This window comes from Phoca vitulina, unplaced genomic scaffold, assembly GCF_004348235.1.
Source record: "Phoca vitulina isolate PV1807 unplaced genomic scaffold, GSC_HSeal_1.0 scaffold6, whole genome shotgun sequence".
In the NCBI taxonomy this organism is placed as follows: Eukaryota; Metazoa; Chordata; class Mammalia; order Carnivora; family Phocidae; genus Phoca; species Phoca vitulina.
In genome coordinates, this window is record NW_022589709.1 from 49,903,126 (window position 1) to 49,921,815 (window position 18,690).

At 34.6% G+C, this 18,690-nt stretch overlaps 1 protein-coding gene across 3 annotated transcripts in view; it reads left to right on the forward strand.

The window, feature by feature from the left end:
* Positions 1–18,250, forward strand: part of AP3B1 (adaptor related protein complex 3 subunit beta 1) — a 254,664-nt gene extending 236,414 nt beyond the window's left edge. Inside the window, exons 25-28 of one of the 3 annotated variants that reach the window (XM_032404144.1) lie at positions 821–918; positions 2,151–2,187; positions 5,061–5,098; positions 5,955–6,019. In XM_032404144.1, the coding sequence (XP_032260035.1) occupies positions 821–918; positions 2,151–2,187; positions 5,061–5,070 (145 nt within the window). In that variant the 3' untranslated portion in view covers positions 5,071–5,098; positions 5,955–6,019. Of the gene's footprint in view, positions 1–820; positions 919–2,150; positions 2,188–5,060; positions 5,099–5,954; positions 6,094–17,465 lie in introns of those variants that run through there. The other 2 variants (XM_032404142.1, XM_032404143.1) reach the window with 2 other exon arrangements.
* Positions 18,251–18,690: the final 440 nt, after the last annotated feature.

The following is an 18,690-nucleotide window of genomic DNA, read 5'->3' on the forward strand; positions in this document are numbered from 1 at the left end:
CCCTTCCTAAATTCTTCATATCCTGTCATTTGAAATAATAACTTTTACCACATGCTGATCAATAACGTTAATGAAAAACACTACTAAAAAATGAGACTTTTTGTTTTAAAAAAGCAAGTTTGCAGATGAGTATTACTTTATTAGCACATATCTAAACACAGTATGGTCACTCGATTTTATTGTTTATATTTATTTTTACTAAAAACTAATTTTTAGTTTTTTTAAATTTAGTTTCTCTCTCCAGAGAGAGAGAGAACGAGCAGAAGCAGGGGAGCAGGAGAGGGACAAGCAGACTCCCCACTGAGGAGAGAGCCCGACACGGGGCTTGATCCCAGGACCCTGGCATCATGACCTGAGCCAAAGGCAGACACTTAACCGACTGAGCCACCCAGGCACCCCTAAAAACTAATTATTTTTAAAAAGAGATCTTAACCATTTAAGACTAAAGCACTCCGTTTTCTACACTTTAAACATACAAAGTAAAGAGAAAATATCACATCTTTATAAGCTGCACAAAGCATTCCTTTAGTAGTAATGGGTATGTGTACCCTTGATGCTTACCTATTTTTAAAAGTTCTACGTCAAATGATACATTTACATATTTCTGTAAAAAAAGTTGTTATCCAATTGATGTAGCAGATGTATTTCTCTGTGAAAGTTGAAGAGTGTTGAAAAATTTTTTAAGCCTTTTTAGCTGTGCTAGTTAAGCCAAGATCTTATACTGTATATGCTGGCATATGCTTTAATTACATTTAACTGCATAGTATTAAAGAGAATGTTTATTAAGCATTTAATTAGCTTTGATATGTTTTTCTCTTAGTACCAAGGACGATTGCTTCAGTGTTAATATTCAGCCACCTGTTGGAGAACTGCTTTTACCTGTGGCCATGTCAGAGAAAGATTTTAAGAAAGAGCAAGGTGAGAGATTACTACAATTTACTAGAAATTGACATCCCAAATAATATGTGCTCATTCTTCTGTCTGGTCTCTAAAATAAATTACCATATATACATAGCCATTAACAGATGTCTGTGAATAATCTTCCAGTTTTTGCTAATTCTTTACTTCTATAAAATAACCTTAAAGGTGTATGTTTGTCTACATTCCTGGCATACTTGAAAATTGATTAATATGTCTTTAAAATAATACATTGATTCTTTATTAACTTCTCACTTCTGGGAGTTGTGGGTTTGTCAACCTAATGATGTACTCATGTATTTTGTATTAGTGAAAATGTGAGGGATTTGAGACTTGCCAACGTTCTATCACTATAAATGTTATGTCTCTGTTATTTTCTTTCACTACAGAACTGTTTTTCATGTCCTACCGATATATTTCTCCCTGTACACATTAGAGTGCCTCACTCTTCGAGATAAAGTCCTAATTATTAGCATTGACCTAATTCTATAGTGAAGAAATGCTGTGTTGCCCGGCTGTATCAGAGCTGAAATATCTTAAAATATGCACCTAAAAAGAAAATATTTTCAGCAGAATGGAAGTATTAATATGTTGTGCTTGCCCCAGAGTCCAGCATACCTACTAAGAAAAATAAATTTTATTTTCTTATATGAATAAGGGGAAATAACTATGACTTGATGTGTTTAATTAAAGATAATATAAAACTAGGGCATATTTAAATGGTATAGTCAGCAATTTTTTGAAGTTTATGTGAAAGTAGGCTATTTTTCTGTCTAGAGGGGTTATCATACAAAGATTCCTTCATCTTGAGGTCGTTAAATCCTATCTGTCATGCTTCCAGAAAGTACTGGGCACATACAAATATCTATACCTAAGGAGAGACACATGCTTCTTGGCACTCCATCATTATAGTGCCAAAGATCTTTTTTTTCTTTTTTCTTTTTTCTTTTTCTTTTTCTGTAAGCCATTGCAATCCACAGTGTTCCAAAGACCTGTTGTAGAAGAATCTCACAAAGAAAATTTCATACAAGACTGTAAATTAATAGTGATCTTTTATTTTCTGCCTTATTTTTAAGTGATAAAAAAGAATGACTAAATCCCTCTTTGCATTTGCTTTTCTTGGAAGTTGATTATTGCTATAGAAGAAAATCATCTTTGTGATTTTATGATTTTATTTTTCTATTGACGAATTGATGCTTACATTTGCTATTCTTACCCTTTGCTGGCTAAAGCCTGCCTCTCTGCTTTACACCTGCTCAGCAAACCCAGGTGAGTGGCACATAAGTGACGAATAAGGCTTTGGCACATTTATTGTTAAGGGGATATTCTTTTTTTGAAAAGTGCAGCTAAAGCAGCAGATTATCATATACCTTTTCTATCCCTCAGCTTTGGTTTAGAATACTTGATATTTCGATTAAGTGTTTTGAGCTCTGCTGTGACTGAGGGATTTTTTCCCTGACTAGCCATACAGAACCGTGAGCGCACAAGAGAGGTGCACTTGCAGAGCGGCTGTGGTCCTCTGTGGGGTTGTTGCCAAAATTCCTTTTTCTTCTGCCATTTTACTTCTATGGTTGTTGATTATTTGTCTGAATAAATCTGGCAGCTGTTTGCTATGTTTAATAGAGCAGAAAGGCTACTCTGAATAAAGCTATTTGAAAATTTGTTTATATGAAGTATTTGTAAATCCTTGCAAGTCCCTTGGCATTTCTGTATCATTCTTTCTGTCTTCCTGCATTCATTCTTTGATACGGGACTTGATGCCGGCAAATTTACCACAGCATTAAGGAGTCTTTTCGATAGCATCTTCTTAGTTATAGATCTCAGCTGGTTTGGTAATCGAGGTCTCAATTCTGAATTTTACGCATGTATTTGTTTTTATACTACTCTAGGAAGAGCTTAGCTTATTTCAACAAATGATACCTAGAAAGGACTCACTAACTGAAAATCTTCAACATCCGTTTCCTCAGATTTTTATCAATGCAAACTTCCGGATGGTAAAATACCAATAAATTTAAGAAGCACCTGTGTGTGTCATTGCATGCATACATTACATAATTTTTCTACTTTAAATAAAATGAACTGACACACTTAATACCTCATTTCACAGGGCATATATTTTAAGGCTCAAGAAATGCATTAAATGCATTAATTAGGATTTAACTGGAAAAATCATAAATAAAGATAAGGAATATTTTATTTTTATACTAAAGATGTACATAATTAAAAGTTTGTACAGTATTAAATAAGAGTGCATCTAACACATTGTGCATATTAACCTATTTTAAAGCGAAAAGGGTTTTATTTCTGATATGCAGCCTGATCTATCATTTTTTCTCGATTGTTGCATTTAGAGTTCCATGGCTAAACATGCATGTTTATAAGGTTGGTGGTCGCAGTGTTAAAAGAAAGACTGGTTTATCCTAGATAGTGAAGTTACCTATAATACTCATATTAAGAATTTTAAACCAGAGCAGAATTTTTTTCATTGAGTTTTGAGCATTGCAGAATTAGTTAATGATCTAGCTGTAGAATTATTTTGGTACTGTAAATAATATGAGATCCTCTCAAAAAAAATTCAGTTTCTTAAGGCAGTTTTAATTATTATAAGAGATGTAAGCCAAACTGTTCATTCCAAACTGCCTCCTCTTACTCATTTTCTTCTTATGTTAAATTAGAAATCTAAAACTTAGAAATTTTTAATTTTATTTTCTTATATTATTTGATTTACATTTTAGCAGTTAAGTACAGCTGATTAACCTAAATTAAGTACTCTGTCCCCCTGCCTCTCTAAAATTTAGATAAATTCTAATGAAGCAACAAATTCTATGGTCAGACAATTTCAAAATATTTTCCTGGTAACTTTACCTTTATTATGTGTGAGCAGCCTATATGGTATCTAAAGTCTGTTTTTTTGTAGGAGAAACTTTTAATGATACCTTGGCATATTTTTCTTTCTCGTTAATTTGAGAATTCCTGATATATTTTCATTTAGAAAAATCTCTGGTTTAAGAAACCTAGAATGTTTACTTAATTTTATTATGATTTATGCATCCATCTTATGGTTTCCTAGCTAGCAAGATGCTAATTCTTTAAATGGTCAGACATTTACTATTTTCTGGCCCTTAACTACCACAAGCAATCATATTTGATGCCCCTTAATTAGAGCACCTTTTTTTCTTTCCAGGTTCTTTTTCCACCTCAGCAATCGAGACAATACATTTGCTTACCATGCTGCTCTCCTAAGTGTTCTTTTGCATGTAAATTAATCTTGATTCAGTTTACACTGTCATGCTGAGTGGTACAAATTGCCTATAACAATAAAACAGCATGAGTTAAAAATAAAGGGGGGTGGGAAGGCAGATTGAATGTGTGCCTTACTTGATAGGATGTTACTTTGCTTTATGCCAATACATTAGCTGACGATAATGAATCTTCTGTTCTGAAAAGCATGGTTTAGTTGATTTTTTAAATTTTACTTCAATGGAGCAGTACCTTGTCTTTTATAGACCAAGTTAGACAAACCATTAATGACAAGAGTGTTAAGGTTAAATATGAAGCAATGCATTCACTTCTCTGAGTGCTATCCATCTTTCCATTTACAGGAGCTTGACAAAAGTACTGGCTTTGTACAACATTTCCTTTAATTACATGCTGCGGGAAACAGGCTTTTAACATAAACATAGTTGCATTCATTTATTCAGCAGTTGCTCTTCAATAGAGCTTAATGGAGAAGGTTTAAATCCTAAATGAGTACACACATCTCTCAGCAGTGTTATGTCAGCAGCCACTGTGCTTTACTTAAAAGCAGTGTTTGACTGCTTGTGTAGTTTTAAAGCTTTTGCCTAATACTGAAGTTAACCAGTCTGAGACAGAACATAGTTTGAAAGTGGTTAGTAAAACCTGCTCTTTGTTAAAAGCTAGCTAAGTCTTTTTACAGTATTGGGTTTTCGAATCTTTGTGCTGCTAATCATAGGGGTTCTTTTAAATTTCAGGTTGCATTTGCAATAAATAACTAAATTAAGTACACAGCCCTGAAGGTTCAGGGCCTTTTGAAAACATAAAATCAAATTCAACCATTTTTATAAATTTTGTAAACTATTGTGCACATATCAAATGTCTCAAAAGATTATCATTTCTACTAGATACCATTAGATGTCGATGACTTATATCACAGATCCAGGTAGATGTCATTTATTATAATTATTTTGGGTTTTTTTAACCTCGGTACTAAATTTCAGTATTTGTTCCAAGGGTTTGGCATGTTATTGAATTTGTTAACTGTATGGTTTTTGTTTATAGTTTTGCTTAACTTTATTTTTTTCCTAAGTATTTCTTTAAAATGTCTCTGGAATTTAAGGTTTTTCCATTCACATTTTTCCCTTTGTTTCCAAATATTTTGCTTCAGAAATTTCAGTTGGTGTTTTTATAATTAACTGTATAGTCCTATTCACTAGACAAATACTATTATATTTAGGTATAAATATAATATAGCTACTTAGATACTAGTGCATTTTGTAGAACCCCGTAACTGTTCAGTGACTTTCAGTCATTGCTAAGATAATTTTGATCCATCAGTTGAGGCCATTCATCAGGTAATGTTGCTGGTTATTTCAGCTCACTTTGACTTGTTCTTAGGCAGCATTTGGCAAGAGAGATCTCTGAATGAAAAGGAAAGGAAAAAAAATATTAACAAGTAAAAGCATAAATAGTTGACGTAGTCCAAATGATTAGATTTTAAAGGGACTGAAATTAAATAGAATCTTTGTGATTCTACATGTTTATCTTATAGTATTGAAAATCAGATTTATTAAGAGTTATGTTCCACTGCATTTTTACACATTTTCCTATACAGTAAGGATTTAAAAATTTTTGTAACATTTGCAGTTATTTTAATTCTTTGATAATTATCTTGAAAATTATGTTCTGGAATGGGGTTTTTATATGAAAAAAGTTTTAAAATTTTGGCTATGAACTTGAAATTGTTTTAATGTAATTTTCATAAATTAGTAAAAGGGAGCCTTCTTTTGCTCTTACAGGAATGCTAACAGGAATGAATGAAACTTCTACTGTAATCATTGCTGCACCACAGAATTTCACTCCCTCCGTGATCCTTCAGAAGGTTGTAAATGTAGCCAATGTAGGTGTAGTCCCTTCTGGCCAAGATAATATACACAGGTAGGTTCACCAACATGTGATGTGGAGATAACTTGTGTGTATATATGTATAATAGATATGTATAAATATATAATTTTCACTTCATAGTTTTCCTTCAAAACACTGTATCTACCCCCCTCCCTTTGTTTCTGATGAGATATTTGATTGATTGGTTTGTGTTAAGGCTCTCTTCCCTATTTATGCAATCCTTAGCATGGACACTAGCATGGACTGTCCTGAAGGACAGACAGTGTACTTGTATTTTATAATAGCTTGGTGATTTGTAAAGGTACCGTTGTGAGCTATGGTTGAGAATTTATCCTATTTCGCCAGATTCAGTGGATTTCCAGGAAGAACTGTTTTATAAAGTAGTGCAGTTGGACTTTTTTTATTTGAAGGAGGAGGTTTGGGTACCATATACGGAGTTCCTTTTTACAGCTGCCTTGAGACTGCTCCCAGTTATAAGGAGCTACTAGAAAACCAGCATAGGGCCAAATGCAGCTTCTGTTTCTTAGACCAAATATATCTTCACCACCGAGCACTTAAAGCATGAGATCCAAGTCATTTGTCCTTAAAGGTAGCAGAAAATGAGATTAATATCGTTGCCCTCTTTGTGATCTTATGGGTGCCAGTGGCTTGAAATGAAAGTAAAGTAAAGACAAAATGTAAAAAAAGTAAACAAGCCTGCATTTGTAACTTAGTCCTCTGTGAGCTTAAAGGAGTTCATTAATTCCATCTTTATTTCCTCTGCCATTCCACTGCCAATGGCATACTTCTGCCTTTATCCATGTATATGGAAAATAAATTTAAAATCAAAAAGAATGCCTTCAGACCTTAAAATTTTTTTGAAAAAAAACTTTTTTGGTGGGTGCCTGGCTGGCTCAGTTGCTAGAGCATGCAACTCTTGATCTCAGGGTTGTAAGTTTGAGCCCTACATTGGGTGTAGAGATTACTTAAAAATAAAATCTTAAAAATTTTTTTTTCAAATTAATACAGGGGTAGGAGAGCCCCCTTATAAAGAGTGTTACAGTTTATCTGAATTTTAGATTTATCTCTGCCATTATTGGGCTTGGTAATTTGAGACAAGTTATAACTTCTTGTGGGCTTTAAGGTCTTCATCTGTTTAGAAAGGGGTGGCAAGGAAAAGAAGGGGTATTGAAATGAAATTCTGTCTTATCTGTGGAATAACATTGGTCTTGGCCTCAGAAGAGCTGAGTTCAAGTCTTGATCTGCCATTATTTGTAGTTGCCTAATATCATCTACTAATTGTGACAGAATGAAAACTGCATGTGCTAATTAAAAAACAAATTTACTCTATCTTTTTTGGTTTTGTTTTGTTTTTAGAGAAAGGTCCTTAGTTAAGTTGTAATTTGAGAGGTCTGATGCTTCCATTTCTTAATTTCTGACAAGCCCTATCTATCTCACATAGGGAGATGACAAAATAATAAAATGGGTATTAGGTCATTGTTCTGGTGCCACCATGGAAATACAACTTACCAGTTATTGTTGTTCAGCAGGGGAAAAAGTTAACAGAAGGCTTTTCAGTGAAAATATTTTTGTTCTGAGTTTTCCTGTTTTAATTGTTTTCTGCTTTAAATACTTCTTTTTACTTTCCTGGGTGATTTTCTCTAGCAGAAGTTCTTTGTTTTATTTATGGATATTTTGAATTATTGAAATTCCTAAAACACCAAAATGTCATATGTCAGCTGTAACTTTTAGCTTATACAATCTGAAATTTTACCTGGTACATCTAGTATCCAACAATACTTCAGTCCTGTAATTCTGTAATGTAATTCTGTGATGTACAGAAAGACATATGGTAACCCTTGTTTATGTTGGAACTTCTGATTTATTTTTTGTTTTGTTTTATATGTGAGTTAACTTTTCTGAAAGCAATGGCAGCTTTCCAGATTTTTGTTTCTTAGAAGAAAACAGCCAGACTACCTTCTCAAAGCCAGCTAATATAAGAGCTCCCTTCTTATTGGGAAATAGACTAAGAAAGACACTTAGCACAGTTCTGTAATTTTTATTAGAGCGTCGTTTGCCTGTAACTTGTCTTGGTGGTTTGGAACCTAATGCCTGTTCAAGTGATTAAATTATAGTCAATTCTTAATTATCTGTGCTAATGCAGGGAAGACACACAACTAAGAACTGTTTATATTTGGCTTTAGAATGCAGAGATTGCCCTCAAACTTAATGTTTATGGTCCTCATAGACATATACAATGTCTTGACACTTCTCTAATCCAGCTGGTGTTTGGCTCTGTAACTTGGGGGAGGAGCCCAAGTTACTACAGAGTCAAAAGTGAAAAACATGCCTATCTATAATTAAGATTAGGTTGTGCTGTCTTAATTTGCCTCACAAGTCTCATTAGATATAATTGAAAATGTTTGCATTTGCTCTCATAGTTAAAGTATGGCTGCATTAATGTTCGAAATTTCAGAAAGCTTCTAGGTAATAAAGACCTGGGTTACTTGTATTTTTCATACAGAAATTGTTAAAAATTCTCGTCCTGCATATGTAACATTTTTGGTCATTCTTTTATATTCAGTAACAGTTAAAAAAAAATGAACAATTATTAGTAAAATCTGTACCAATGCCTTTCTTAATGTCATTTAAAATGAAATAGTAATTACTGTTTACATTATAATAACAGAAATGAGCAGTTTATCACTTCATTGAGTTGTACTCATGTTGTTAACTGTAGTGTTCGGTATCATATTATCCTCTGGAATTAATGAGTTTATATATCTAAACTTATGTTATTTAATTGCCAGTAACAAAATTGAAATCCCTTTGAACTTTTTGAGTGACTCCTTTATTCTTCTGTGACAGTTGCTTTTTGAGTTGATGAAGACTAGGACCAAAGTCATTCTTGTATTTATATATAATGGTAATTGATTTAAGATTACTTTAAAAAAAACAAGTGTGAAAAGCATTTTGAATATTAGTATTTTAAGATATTAAAAATCTCAGTACAACAAATTATTCTTGGCTAGGCTATCTTCTATTTAATTTTTCAGGATCTTTTATTTCTGAGAGGAGTTTTCAGTAAGCATCAGAGTATTCTTTTTTTTTTTTTTAAGATTTTATTTATTTGACAGAGAGAGACACAGTGAGAGAGGGAACACAAGCAGGGGGAGTGGGAGAGAGAGAAGCAGGCTTCCCGCGGAGCAGGGAGCCTGATGCGGGGCTCAGTCCCAGGACCCTGGGATCATGACCTGAGCTGAAGGCAGACGCTTAACGACTGAGCCACCCAGGCGCCCCCAGAGTATTCTTTCTGACCATTCAATGAATAAAGTTTCCACTGTCTTAATTTTGGAATAATTTATTCCCACTGCTCTTAAAATTTGAATAGTTTTTACATTAAATGCCAGGTTAAAAAATAGTTAATGTAAGAATTATCTAAGAAAAAGGGAATCTTCATTAATATGTAGAAGTGCGTAATAGTGTAAAGTAGACATTTTAATTGAATACATAGCAGAAAATGGTTCCTACATAACAACAGAGAATGTCCTCTGTTAAGAAAAAGTCAATTAAAGGAGCACAAGCTTTATGGAATTCATTTAAAAACCAGGAACATTTCTTAAGTAATTAACTGCTTTTCAAGATCAGTAAGAAAGCATATCTACTGTTAGATTATATGACATTTAGTTTTGATTTTCTAAATGAGCAGTAGTCTCAGAAAGCCAACCAGTATACTATTGAAAGACAACTTTATTTTCATTTCTCTTTTACTTGCTTGGTGATTGAAAAGGCTGCTCTTTGAGAACAAAACCATCCCATTGAGATCTAGAGTTATGGTCATTATGGCAACCTGCTATTTTCCATATTACAGTTACCACATGATAAGGGGTAATACAGAAATGAGAATTTAAAAAGTCATCAAAAAAGTGTTTATTAACCATGGAGCTGAATATCTTCATGTCCTGTGTTAGTTATTCATATTAAAACATGTTGTATGTTTTATGTGTTGTAAAAGTCTTAAAGCATATTATTTAAGACAGTACTAATAAACCAGTATATAAATGGAGTACACACAAAGGGCATAGTGAACAATAGTAAACCAGTATATGAATGGACTGCAAAGGGAAAATGTCAATATTTAGTGTGTTTAGGGGAAGAGAATTAGAGAGACTAGCAATGGGAATCTTAGGTACATCCAGGGCCAGGAAAAATTTCTTGTGTTCCTCTGAGAAAGAAATCAAGTAAGGGTTTATGACTGAGGTTTGTATTCAACAATGTAGAGACCATGGTGCATTTTCTTTTATTACATTGTTTGTCCTCTCATAAAGGTACTAATGTACAGTGAGCAAAAAGCAGAAAGCTAAAAATCTGTAGCTCCAGAATCTTTAAGGTTTTTCTGTACAAAAGAATCCTGTGGAGGGTTGTGTAAAACTCAGATTCCTGGGACCTACACCCAGGGACTCAGATTTGGTACATCTGGGGTATGGCCCAGCAGTCTGCGTTTTAGCCAGCGGTCCAGGCGGTTCGAAGGCCGAAATGTTCCAGAGTTCACAGTTTGAGGCTGCCTTATATTATCAAGAGTTAATGACAGCTACATGACACATGTTAAAGTATATCTTTCCTGTTCATGCATTTCCTTTTTACAGATTAGTTATTAAGAGATGCTAATAGACGGAGGTGTTTGATTCGGTTTTTTCTTATAGCCATGCCGTTGTGCTCCAGCAAGAGTATATTGTTAATTATATGAGTGTATTACAGACCTGTCTGTGAAACAGTCTCAGACCACAAGTAAAAGTTTGTCTTTCAGCAGTCCCAACTATTTCACATTTTAACCCAGTTTCCGGAATTCTGACATTCAATAACAGTGGTGGTGGTAAAAAGAGTCATACTGCCTACTCAATCTTGCCCTTTCAAGAGCAGCAAATTGACCCCGTGAGGGGGAAAATGTGATAATTTGAGTAAAAACAGAAAGCCTTGTCTCTGCCATGATTCTATTTTAGCTCTTAGCTTATTCAATAAGACCCAAAACAGTTTTCATTATTAACTTGTATTCAATACTTACAGTCCTTTCCCCGCCCCATGTATCTTAAACTGTGTTTGGATCTTGTTTACTGTGTCACTTTTTGAATTTGCAAATTCTGAATATGTGCAACTTGTGAATAATTACAGTCTTAATAGAATGAACGTTGTTTTACTATTGTTACTTAGGTCCTTAAGTATTAGGAAAATCTGGTGCTGTGGATAGAACAGTGTATCCATGGCAACCCGGCAGTCAACTTTTTAATTTACCAACATATTTAAAGACAGTTTATTTGTTTCAGGTTTAAAATCAATAATCTTTTTATTTAATTGAAGTACATGTAAAGAACAACTTGTTTCATTTCTAGGCCTTCAGCTCATCCTGTGAATCACTGTTCTTGACATACATGTTTAATGTTATTAGTAGGAGAAATACTGGTATATACTACCATTTCCATCATAAGATGTCTATGCTGTGTAAGTCCTTCATTCAGTATTTTTTGATGACTTGTGACAGATTTTCTTAGTGCTAGGGTTACAAACATGAATGGCATAGTCACTTCTTGGTGGGGTCTTTGATATTTCCCTTTCTTCTGTTCTTAGGTTGCTCAACCTTTGGGTTATTGTTTTTGTTTGTTGTTTTATTTATTTTTCCCTAGTAACTATGAAATATTTAAATACCAGGTAATTTTGAAGGACCATAATAGAAAACAAGTATCTTGGTGCCCTAATTTTATAAGCCCTGAAACTATAGTAACCATACTTCAGCTGTATTAAAACAAAATTTTTTGTAAACAGTTGTTAGTATAAAGATAGCAGGCTTTGGTCTTACCTCCTGTATAACAAATTTGGAATCTCAAACAGGACTAAAGATTTGTGGAACCCATTTAGAAATCAGAGTTCTTGCTCAGGTTGAAGATTGTCCACTAGAGGGCAGCACTGCTTTTTTATCTGCGGCTTTGATCTCTGCAGGCTCTGTTGAGTAGCATTTCATTGAAAAACAAGTGTAGACCTCAGTTAATTTTTACACGGAAAGCATATTTGGATATTTCAGAACTAACCAAACTACACAGCTGATTTTGCTTTAAAGCATTCTTTATTTAAGTTTTAATTCCACCATTTGTGAAGTAATATTCTGTAATGCAACAGTTTTACTAATAGGAATACATGTAACTGTTTTCATGTAGAAATGAAAGAGAGGTATTCTTGATGATTTTCTTTTCGGGTTGACAGTTTTATAAGGAATCAAAGAGAATGGGGTAAGAATTTATTTGTTTTACTATTTGGTTTTCTGTTAAGGCCCATCCCATCCCACCCCCACCAAATAGACAAACCAAAAATGCTTTGGAATAACTGGAATATTTCATGTCTTCTTTGAGAAAGTGCACTTAAGAGATTTATTTAGCTTTCCTGTATAAAGAAAGAGAATGCGTCATTGACAAGATAGTGTGGAGAATCATTTTTTATACCATGTTTAAAGATTAGAACAGAATACAGAGAGTCTTAAGTTACAAAGGTGGCTCATTTTTTTTTAACTCTTCTCATCAGATTGTTAAAGGAAAATACTATAATATTGCTGGCTGATTTTTTAAAAATAATGGGGAAAAATACATTGCTTTGGACAAATTCCCTAAACTTGAATCACATGTAATTTTTTCCCCTCAGTATTAATTCTATTAGGTAATGGGCTTAACTTTAAAATACAATTTTATAGTCAACAAAATGGAATTTTTTTACAACTTACAAATTCTCTGTTTAAAATGTTCTGTATTAACTCAAAGTAATAAGGACTTATCATTTTAAATTTTTTGGAAAACAATGCTCCAAATGATCATGCTTTGGTATTTGATGTTAGGATGGTTATTCAAACCAGTATTTCTTACATATAATGATTGTGCAACTTCATTACACATTTGTCAACTTTGGACTAATTATTTTTATACAGCTAGGGCAGGACACTGCATCTTGTGATCGTCTTTCTTACTAATAGGATTCTGTCTGCTTCAGCAGGCAGTAATTGAAGGCTTCATGTACAGAGTAGGGGAAAAAAAAAGTTTTAGCCTGAGTGGGCCATTGTCACAGCTTCTGGTAACCGGTAGAACAGAAAACACGAGAAAATTGAACTCAGAATAGAAAAATCAGAAACCAGGAAGACTATCCAAGAGAAGAAAAAGCATGTCTTAGAGCTGTTGCATTAAATGTAGCAAATATGATTCTACTTGAAATTTTTATGTTTGTGAATACCCTGGAGATTGATACGGTCTCTCAGATAAATACTTTTTAATTCATGTTGTCCTGTTAACATTGCAGGTATTCAAACAATTGAGTTGTAGAATTTCTTTTCCTTCTGACAAAGAACATTTATGGTCCATAGCCAGCTTCTCATAAATCTAAAAAAAAAGTGTGGTTTAAGTGCATGAGGGAATAAGGCCAGGTATTGTAGATAGTAAATTTATACAAATTTGTTGTTGTTACCTGAGCTTTTTTCATAATTCTGTCAGTATTTAAGACAAATTAACTTTTTTAGAAAAGTAGTATCTTCATTTAGGTTTGGCAAGCAGCTTATTTTGTCTTTTTCTTTAATCTTGAGAATTCTTACAAGCTTCAAAAATTAAATGTCAATTGGTAGAGATAATAGACAAAAAACATGTAATGAAATGAAATACAGATATATCTAAACAGTTTTACCTTCTCAGTTGGTGATTACAAACAGCCAGTGCTTGGTGGTGGAATGAAAAATGAAAAATTATGAAAAATACCTAGATGGTATCCTTTTAATAACATGGAGCCCGTCATACATAGGCAATACATCTTTAACTGTCATCCTCTTATTTGTTCTCATTTGTGTTGTTACTGGTGTTCGAGGTTGGTTGGCCTCCCAGAAGTCCCTCCCTGTGTTACAGCCCCATTCAGGAAGGTTTTATATTTTTCATTGCCGGTGTGTCTTTTGAGGGCGTGGGAGGTGGGGGGGGGGGTGTTTACAATTTTTTAAATCTTTAAAAGCAGAAATTAAAAAGTGATTATGATAAAGCACCAAGTCAGGATACTTTGAATTCCATAATGGTGCAAATTCAAGTTCACAATTTTGAAGGGAAAAATCTTCCCTCTTCAAGCTTTTGGAACAGTAGTAGATTATATACATATTAGGTAAATAAGAAAAACCTTAATTTATCAGTGCATTTTGCATATTTGAGAATGTGTATAATCCAGAATCAGAATACTTGGGTTCAGATTCCTGCTCAACCATTCACTAGCTGTGTGCCCATGAGCAAGTTTCTCAACTTCTGTGGGCCTCAGTTCCCTCATCTATAAGGTGATCTGCCTCGAAGAATCAAATGAGTGCCCGTGACACAAAGCACTTAATAAATGGCAGTTGCAATGATGGCTATGGTGATCCAGAAACTTCACATACCTTCTGAAAAAGTTTGGTCACAGTCTTCATCTTCGTTTGAGGTCAAGTACAGAGGTTCTGCTGTCAGCCATTAAATTTAGCATAGAAGTGTTTGACCCAAGCTCTCTTTATAATCAATATTTCTTATATCCAAAAGCTAGCTGTGTGTTATTTATTAATTGGTGTTCTTTCCATAACTGTCTTTCGGTGTATTTTTAAAGCATATCCTGTTCGGGCATTAAGCGATTAATAAATTTTGGGGGGTGGCTTTGCTTTTCATGGACCAAAACAAACCAGTTGTAATCATGCTGTGTTCCAATTAAATACATCCTTTTTGAACTGTGAAATGAGAATGTCAGAACATCTGATCTTCTAGTCTTCTGCTTTAAAACATGGCTTTTACCATTTGTGCCCACTAGCACAGAGAGACCTAGTTAAAGGCAGTAGCTTTTACACCAGCTAACAGATATTATTGCTAGGATGATTTGCTTAGCATGTTTCCACTGTAGTGTAAGCAAAGACCTCTTTTCTTTCATGCCCCTATTCTTTATAGTATTGAGAATTTTGTGGTAATAGGATTTCAAAAACATGTACAAGACACTAATTTTAATCTCTGTAAACATACTGACGTCAAAATTGACGTGTGTCTCTGCTGAGTTTATATTATTGTACCATCGACTCTTAAGTTTTTAATAGAAAAGAGATAAAATGTGCCTTGGGGCTGTGCAACCCTGAAATTCAAGTGCTTTTGTGTCCCTATTCAGACATAATCTCCTTCTCTGCAGTCCCAAGGCACAAGTGTTAAGTAAATAAATGAACTAATAAGACTATTGTTTACATAATTATAACCCTGTCAGAAATAGGGATCTCTGTTGAAATATGTATTGAATGAAGATTTGGTGATGACCAAATCTGTGGGGGAAAAAAGTTACATAAATGAGTAGGACAGTAGAGCCACGTAGTATCATTTGGTTTAACATACAGACAAGGTTTAACAGAAATACAGAAACAGGATTCTCCTATGAAGCAGAAGAACCTCAAAAATGTGGGCAAAAGAAATGCATAAACTTGTAAGGGGTGATAGGAAAGAGGGACCTCTGGGGGCTGGTGATATTTGTGTTCTCTAGAAGATGGAATTAGATACGCATTTCCTTATGTCTTTTGTGGACATCTGAAGAGCACACAGATGTGTATAGAGAGCTTTACAAAATCTCTTTAAAAACACTGGTATGATTTCTCTTCCTAAACTGGTTACTTACAGTTGCTTCTCTCAAGTAGAAAAACTGCTCTGTCGGACTCCTTACCAGTCTTCAGTGTGTTTGGAGAGAGTAGCTTTCCATGTTTGTAGAAAATAACACAAATAAATGACTGGGAAGGCTTCTAACATACTTTATCAACAACCCACCAGCTCACATTTTAAGATGCAACCTGAAAGTGTTGATAATATTTTGAATTACATAAAATTAGCATGTTTGTTTTGCTTTTGAGTCATTATTCTGATTATCGTTGGGAAACTGATTTTCATGATTCTGTTTAGGTCAAAAATGGCTTGTTAGGTTTCGGGGGGAAAAAAATGTGTTATAAGATCTTGATGTCATTTTTTTAAAACTCAAAAAAGAAATTACTTTTCATTTAAAGAGAATCTGCTTCCTGCTTAAGTGGCTAATATTTTAATTAAGTTGGGAGTGAAGTTTTTCTGAGTGTCTCCTGATAAACTCCCTCTTTTATGTTGATGGTAATTAAACAGATCCCTGAGGACGCCACGGGCTCTGCGCAAGGCCCATGCTAATTGTCAGACATGAGACACTGACCAGTTGGTTTGCTCTTGAATAGTCCGCAGCGTGCTGTCAGCGCGGCAGTTTTATTTTTATGTATTGTGAGCTGTTGTCAGGGCTAACTGGGTGCCATTGTGGCTGAAGATGTTGCGCAAATTGAGGCAGATGGCTCAGATTCAGACACGTGTCATACAGAAAGGGGAAAGGGGATTGGCCCTGCAAAGTGGGGTCACAGCAGGTCACAGACCTGCTCTACACTTGTTAGTGTTTTCAAAAGCTCATGTGCGGCAACTTTGTTTTTCTCCAGTCATCCCTGCAATCGAATCCCCTCCCCCTCCCCAAAATGTGTGGAACATGCTCCATGTGGAAAATGAAGGCCTAGGAGGGTACCGTCCTCTTCCTTAACGTCTCTGGGGCTCAACTGTGCGTGCAGAATGAATTAGCAGGATTGACAGAAGTTCATTGTGCCTCCAACAGCTTTTCAGTCAATTGCAGTGCTTAAAAGGCTAGTTTTGCTTTTAATTCCATGTAATTAGTAGATTCTTCATGTCTTGGAATTTAGTAATGGAGCCTTAGACTTCAAGTTTCTTCTATTCTAAAGCAAAAAGAAGTATCTAACATCTTGAACATTAAAAAAAATCTAAAAAGAGGGTGTGTGGTGTTGTACCTGGCTGTGCTGTGATTTTGTTACATGTCATCATCAACATTAGAGATTGAATTTGAATATTTTAACATGCATGCATGAATTTTTGAAATAGTATGAGTTTTATAATGTCCATAAAATTACCTAACTTCTTGCATAATCATTTTCACATATGAGGAATTAAAATTTCAAGCTCTTTGACAAAAGTAACTTTTCTTAATATGTTTTAAAAATAAAAATACAGTGGTTTATTTTAAATGGCCCCATGCATGGTGAAATGTTAAATATCAAATGAATGATTCCCAAATATATATTAATGGAGAATTATTCACATACACCTGTTGTCCAAACTAATAAGTAAAATAGACTTCCTTTTCTTGTTCCGTTCTAACAATGCACTAAAATTACCTGCCTGTGGTAAGCATGGTGCTGGGCAGTTTATTGATTTTTCAGAAGAATGCTTGGCTTTGGGTTTTTGGCAGTAGGGAACCTGTAAGAAATTACTGAGAAAACAATTATTTTAAACCTATTTGAGTCTGTGCCGTCTCCTTTCCCCCACCCCCCCCATGACAAAAGGCCTCTCTTTTTTTATGTTCAGGTTTGCAGCTAAAACTGTGCACAGTGGGTCGTTGATGCTCGTCACAGTGGAGCTGAAGGAAGGCTCTACAGCCCAGCTTATCATCAACACTGAGAGAACTGTGATCGGTTCTGTTCTGCTGCGGGAGCTGAAGCCCGTCCTGTCCCAGGGGTAACCTGCTTACATCTGGACTTCAGAATCTGGCACACAACAAAAGTGCCTGGCATCCACTACTGCTGCCTTTCATTTATAATAATAGCCCTTCCATCTGGCAGCGGGGGAAGAATACACTCTTGACATTCTTGTCTCCTGCTTTAGAATGCTGGTGTGTATCTATCATGTATGCAGTACTTGCCCCCTTTTCGCTTTGCTAACCAAAGAACATATATTTTACTGTCAGTTTTCTCAACTCTTGAATCCATGTGGCGTTTTCTCTGTCCTGCTACTTCTTCTGGCCTTCTCCTCTTCTCTTTTTTCACCACGATGGACATGAATTGGGTATTTTAAGTTCATTGGAAATTACCCTCCCTCCCAGTGTAAGCAAAAAATCAGCCTAGAAATAGTCTAAATGGTCTCTCAGCTTGGTATCTGAAAATTGGGGTAGCACACTTTTTAGAATTAAATACAAAAACAACAAGATCGCTGCAGAATTTTGTTCTATGAATTTCCTGGTATTGTAATTCGTTATTGACAATGCTCATCATGAAATCATCTCTGAATAATAAACTAGCATATGAATAACATGTGTCTTTGCATTTTTAATGAGAAACTGTGTAATCCCAAAGTTCATTGGCTGATAGTTCTTTATTTTAAAGTAAATGGCTTGAGTGTTACATTCTGCAAAGAAGCAATCAATGGGGTTTAGTTAGTGAAAAAAAACCCACTTTCAAACTCAAGTAGATTTTCTAATTGTTTTATAGAGTAGTTAACTCCAAGAAAAAAATTGATATATTTAATAACAACAGCAAAAATCATCATGTTGTAACATAAAATGTCTCTTTCTGTGCAATCTTGATTAGTAGGGATCAGATTATAAGGTGTATTACACCTGCTGAATAAATTCTTTTTATCTCATTGCTCCTTTACAAATCTTGATGCCCAACTTAGACAGACTGAAACACCTTTGGAAACTAACCAGTATAAACCTAATTGTAGAAGTTTTAAGAACCAGTTACATAATCAACATATTCGCTCTTTTCCCTGCAGTGTTTATTTTGTTTGCTGACTTAGGCAAGTCACTGTTTTT